This window comes from Diadema antillarum, unplaced genomic scaffold (genome assembly GCF_040938485.1).
Source record: "Diadema antillarum isolate AM-2024a unplaced genomic scaffold, OU_Dant_1.0 seq00000054_RagTag, whole genome shotgun sequence".
In the NCBI taxonomy this organism is placed as follows: domain Eukaryota; kingdom Metazoa; phylum Echinodermata; class Echinoidea; order Diadematoida; family Diadematidae; genus Diadema; species Diadema antillarum.
The window spans coordinates 692,045-698,044 of NW_027271162.1; the positions used below are offsets into that span (position 1 = coordinate 692,045).

At 41.8% G+C, this 6,000-nt stretch overlaps 1 protein-coding gene across 1 annotated transcript in view; it reads left to right on the top strand.

Annotated features, from left to right (window-relative positions):
• LOC139725696 (uncharacterized) overlaps positions 1-4,774 on the top strand; it is a 93,895-nt gene extending 89,121 nt beyond the window's left edge. Inside the window, exons 10-11 of the mRNA XM_071636777.1 lie at positions 2,922-3,093; positions 3,771-4,774. Coding sequence (XP_071492878.1) covers positions 2,922-3,093; positions 3,771-4,170 — 572 coding nt within the window. The 3' untranslated portion in view covers positions 4,171-4,774. The remainder of the gene's footprint in view (positions 1-2,921; positions 3,094-3,770) is intronic.
• The last annotated feature ends 1,226 nt before the right edge of the window (positions 4,775-6,000 follow it).

Below are 6,000 nucleotides of genomic sequence, written 5' to 3' on the forward strand. Positions count from 1 at the left end.
CTGATAAACATGCACAATCCACAGTCCCTGGCACACAAATGGGTTCGGGAGAAAATTCATCCCAGTTAGGCTCTCAGTTCCTTATTCTGAATGATTTGCTAACAACCAGAGTCTTTAAGTCAGGTTGATAGTTTGACGAGGATTGGACACACTCACTATGACAAGTAGAAGACATTTCAGCTGTACATGCAGTTGCAAGTTTTTGCATACAGACCTGTGCATGGATTAGACACAGCTCCATTCAGTGTTCTTTTTGCTCCCCCCCCCCTCCCTTCCTCCTCCTCTTCTTCTTATTCATTATCTTCATAATGGCTATCATTGTCTTCTTCCATTTTCATCCTCTTTCTGCTTTTTTTTTTATTGCAATAGATACTAGTTATATAAAAAGAAATTAGTTAGATATATCATTTTGTTGAGTGATTTGATTTCAGCAGGATTTGTTTGAGTTGAAAAGGTTGAAAATAGAGGCCAAATATGGAAATTTTAGAGTTAACACACAGTCAGCAGCACATGCACTCCAATTTACTTGATGCTGTCAATTCACATTTCTCAATTTGCACAGATTAAGTTATGAAGAGCGCCACCTGTGGCTCTAGGGGAAAAGGTGTACTGCTGGAATTTCTTTGATATCTCAAAAATTTGATAACAAAGTACTGAAATGTAATTTCATCAGACTGGCTACAAAGTGCTTAGTATGACCGGATCCCATCATTTCAGCAGAGCCAAATTCTGGCAACGGTCAGAGGTCGGCTTCCAAATTTAGCAGTACATTGTAGTTTTTTATTCAAGCAAACTATTTGAAGAAGTTTGTATGTGGAATAGTAGTGTGACAGGGCAGTTGACTGACTAGATTATGGGCAAGGTGTAGGCTTAGTCATTTAAATGTACAAGGTGTAACATGAAAAGATCGGCATGCAGGCGATGATTGAATTATTGTCCTCATACCATTTATTTTTCCTCCCCTTCTTGAAGTGGCATGTGGGATATACAACAAGGAGATAAGGGCAGTTTTGTGAGGAAGAATAGATTGAGAATGTCAAAGGGTTCAGAAGTCATTGGAAGGAGAAAGATGAGCGAGAAAGGAGGGAGGAGAGGGGGAAGGAGAAGATTGGGAAATCAAGGGGATAAGAGAGAGAAGTGATGAAGAGATGAAATTCAGAACAATGCATCATGAAACAAAGAGAGAAAGAATGGAATTGGTATAGAGATAAAGAATCTGAATGAATAAGAGATAGAAAATCTGAATGAGGAGTCAAAATGTGTGAAAGGTGAGAAAGGGGGGTGGATGATCCTGGGAAGAACTCCGGAGGGGGGTGGGGGGGGGGGGGAATTGAGAGAGAGGAAGAATAATTTTTTCAATTTTATTTTTAGAGTCCTGAAAAGGACTCCTCTGGAAGTGGGAATGTGGGAGAGAAGACAATAAAATTAAAAAAAATATATAGTCCTGAATGGGGAAGAAGAATTGAGAAAATTTGAGAACTAGTTCCCGTAAATAAGTGTGAAGTGGTGAGGAAGGTTCTGAATGGGACTGTTGGGTTTTGAGGAAAGTAGGAAATACATGTATAAAAGAAGAAGGAGAGAGGTAGGTCGAAGAGAAGTTAGACTGTAGGATAAGAGAGAGAATCCTGAAAGAAATCTTCCTTCTCCCTCTGACCTCCGAGCCATTTACCTGATTCTCACTCTGTTCTTACCTACAACTACAAAAATGTACGTATGTATCCCTATCTACTATTCTCTTGTCTCCATTGGTGCAACCTCAACTTCCAGATCACCCCTGCCCTCCTACTATCACTTTTTGCCTTCCTTACACTCTCCCTATGTCGCTTCCCTCCTCCACTCTTCTCTTTCTAGGGTCTTCTTTTGCCAAAGAGCAGTCCTTTTAAAGGTGCATGGTCCCGGTGGTTAAGTCAAAGGCGTATGCGAGCGCACGGCGCAAGTTTCCTATAGAGACCTACGCTATCGACTCCTCTTTAGTGCTTACGCTGTGGCCCATTTCCCCTGAGTCCGAAGAAGTCCGATCCACTGTAGTCATTGGTTCGATCACAGTTCGGCTCATGATTCGGCTGAGGGGGATGACAGCTTTAGCAAACTTCTTTTGTGATGTCATAAGAAGCACATATGCACGCACCCTGGCATTACTACAGACTGCGTGATGCGCAGAGAAGACAATGAAGGCAACGTTACTTAGCAACACCTACGTGCTTTACTCTTGATGACAGCTCAACTTCGGCAATCTTTGCATCAATGCTAACGGTAATCGGCAGTATCATCAACAGCGCCCTCTTCACTACCGGGACTATGCGCCTTGAATGACTACACACGCATGGTGTTACTGTACTTCATATCTCTTTCCCTCATTTACATCACCATGCAAACTTTAAAACAAGACAGGAGGCAATACAGTGTATAAGTATGTGAAAATTCAACTTCTGTGAACTACACCATGATGTATACAGTATGCATATATCTGTCAATCTGTCATTGCCATCTCTCTCTATCTAGCTATTTTGTCTTTCTGTCAATCTCCCAACCTTTCTCTATATTCTGCCCTTCATATATTATATACTTTGTTGTTGTCATTCATGATTGGTTCGTTGGTGACTAGTTGTTTGTGCCCATGACTTTGTTTTCATTTCTTGTTAGTTCTTGGGGTTTTTTGTTTTGTTTTGTTTTGTTTGTTTTTGCTGTTCTTTCTTCTTTTTTTTGCTGTAGTGTGACAAGAAGACAGCTGCTTTCATATTCAACTCATAATATATTGAGCTGCAGCTCTGTAGTGAAATTGTTTCCTCTGTCTCCATACATGTAGGTCTGTATTTTCAATAACTTTGTAGCAATATTTAGTGGTAGGTAAAAAAGCTGCTAATGGAATTATCATCTCTATGGTGTTGTCTGTCTGTCTCCCTCTTGTGACCCGGCTGCAGTAAGTAACATGGGCAACGCGGCCGAAGTGGACGGCATCAACTTGGAGGAGATCAAGGAGTTTGCCAAGGCCTTCAAGATCCGACGGCTCTCCCTGGGCCTCACCCAGACCCAGGTGGGCCAGGCCCTGAGCCAGTCCGAGGGCCCCGCCTACAGCCAGTCGGCCATCTGCAGGTAGAGTATCAACCTATTGAGAGTATTGAGTTATCATATAGTGATAATGAAATTGATTCTGTCTGCCCCAGCAGAAGGGCCCTAACGTGAAATTTCAACCCCCAAAATGGGATTTTGGTTTGCGACATTATTTGACAGTTTGGAAGCTCTTTCATATAATGTAACCATCATTTGTGTGTGTGTGTGTGTGTGATTTTGTGGGCACACTAGCCCTAGGGCCCATCACTAGACCCATCTAGTCTTTCTTCAATCTAGAGTGTGCAGCAAAACTCAATGGTGCAAGTCTAAATATAACAAGGTGACCGTTTCTGCAAAAGCATTTCAATAGCTCAGAATTGGATAGGGTGAAGAACTTTTCTCTTAGAGGCAACTTGAAGACTCTTAAAGATTGAACATGGTGCAAAAGATTGATAAATTTGTTCTTATTTCTCAAATGTTGGAGAAAGGCAGCCACTTGAGTTCAGGAAATTGGCTGGTGTTGTTAGCTGTGAAATCAGAATTCATTATCATGTTTGGCCTCTTATTTTTTGAAGTTCAAAGAATTTTGTATTTGGTTAGCGTTACTTGAGACCCATCTCATTGTGTTCACTGCCCTTCCTTGAAATATACATTGGATATTGATGGTTGAACAGGATATGTCATAAGCGTGTTTGATACCTTTTTTTCACAAATGGTAGGTTTGAGAAGCTGGACATCACGCCGAAGAGTGCGCAGAAGATCAAGCCGGTCCTGGAGCGGTGGATGGCGGAGGCGGAGGAGCGGCACAAAAACGGCCTTAACCAGCTCACCGACTTCATCGGCAGCGAGCCTGTGAAGAAGCGCAAGCGGCGCACGTCCTTCACGCCCCAGGCCCTGGAGTACCTCAGCCGCCACTTCGAGAAGAACACGCACCCGACAGGCGCCGAGATGACGGCGCTAGCCCAGGAGCTGAACTATGACCGGGAGGTGATCCGCGTCTGGTTCTGCAACAAGCGCCAGGCGCTCAAGAACACAATCAAGAAGTTGAAGGCTGCCGAGGCGACGATAAACAACAACGCGGAGGACTCTGAGTCCGCCGTGAGTCCGGAGCATGTGTAGCTCTTTTTTCGCCGGTAGAGGGCAAACGAGAATCTTCAGCCGAGGACGAGGTGGCGGGAGAATTTGTGTACTCTGGCATGCAAAAAAAAGGGCAATGGTGCTTATCAGCTAAGTGTTTTCCAAGTTTAAAGAGAAGGACAATGGAACTCGTGGAACATTCTGGAATATGCATTGATGTGACATTGATTGAGTGGAGACAGAAGCAACATCTCTATCGGGTGCCGAGTGGATGTGGGCACTGTCCCAAAGCTGCAAATGTGGGTTGCGAGAGGGCACTTCTCAAACTTTGTGAGTTGCTTATCAGGGAAGCGGCACCCCTGGTGTCGACGGCAACCAGTCGTGGTTGGGAACGTGTACATTGACATAGTATCAGTAAGACGAAGCCTTGAGTAAATGAATACTTTGTGACAGGATGGAACAACGTGAGCAGTTGAAGTGATCTTCAAGATTCCAGACTCTTTTTTTTTTTTTTTCAAGGGGGATTTAGTCTGCCAAATTTCATAAGGTTGATCTCCATCGTCACTTTGTTGCTTGATGAATTGATATTCAATTACTTATTCTGTGTGAAGAATAAATTGACAATATTGTCATGAAGGGTTTTTTTTTTTTTAGTGATCAATCCATACAACAAAGACCAACATTAATCTTCAAGCGTGTGCCAGTTCAAGATGTCGAGATGCGGTGTATTAAAAACTCTTTGGCAATGAGAGGTCAGAGGTATCTAGCACCTCTGCCATATGGGGAGTACTTTTGGGAGTGCAAATAGAAGGTGCAGCCTTCAATTGGCAAGAGGTTTTGTTCTTTCTTTCTTTTTTTTGTCTGAATTACAGACACAGTCAGTATATAACATTGGTGATGCCTGCCCAAGAAACGGTGATAGATGGTCCTGCCCCCTGTAGTGTGAGAAATGAATGCAGTATTTCAAAAATAAGCTCTAGGCAATTAATTCACAAGGGTGCAGTTACAACGTAGGGAATAATCTATTTTTTCAAATTATCCTGTAAATAATTGGAAAGGCAATAGATTTTCTCTCATTCCTCATCACAGGATTTGTTTCAAATTAGCAGTATTGTTCTGCAGTAAGTATACATACAGTAAAGCATAAGCTCCTGCCTAGTTTAACTTACATATCCTTAACCTGCCGGTATTCATTTCCTGTAAAAAAAAAATTGAAGCAGATTCAATTTTCCCAGCAAAAGAGCTACAAAAGAGAAGGAATAAAGAGCAGAGGTAGAACTCAGAATTTCACATTTCATTATATGCCACTGCTACTTTGTCCATACCTTTACCCTACCGGTATTAATTTTCTTTAGAAAATTCGGAAGCAAATTCAAGTTAGCCTCAAAAGAGCTACAGGAAAGAAGGAGCAAAGAGGTAGAAAATAGAATTTCAAATTTCGTTTTGCTACTGCAATAAGACCCTGAGTAAGGGATACACGTAGTAGGCAGTTGTATGCAGGATTAGGCGCAAATCTTCCAGTAATTGAGCAGGAGAGTGATTAAGTCACAAAAACAGTGTACTGCATTTGATGTACATGACGTTCACTCAACATTAGCTCAGACACTTTGCAATCTTAATACTAAGTAGCACCTCTATCAATACTGTGACTACCACTGTAGTACAGTAGTCGTAGAGCAATGACACCAATTTATTTACTCATTTATCTTTTTCTTATGAATTATTTTCATCAAGCTTTTTCTTTTAAACAAGCCAACAGCCACACTCTACAGTGCAGGTTGTTTTGCTTCACTAAGTTTACAACAGTACCATGTTTATTTGTTTTTGTTTGTTTGTTGTTGTTGTTTTTTTCTCTGCCACTTAACATATACA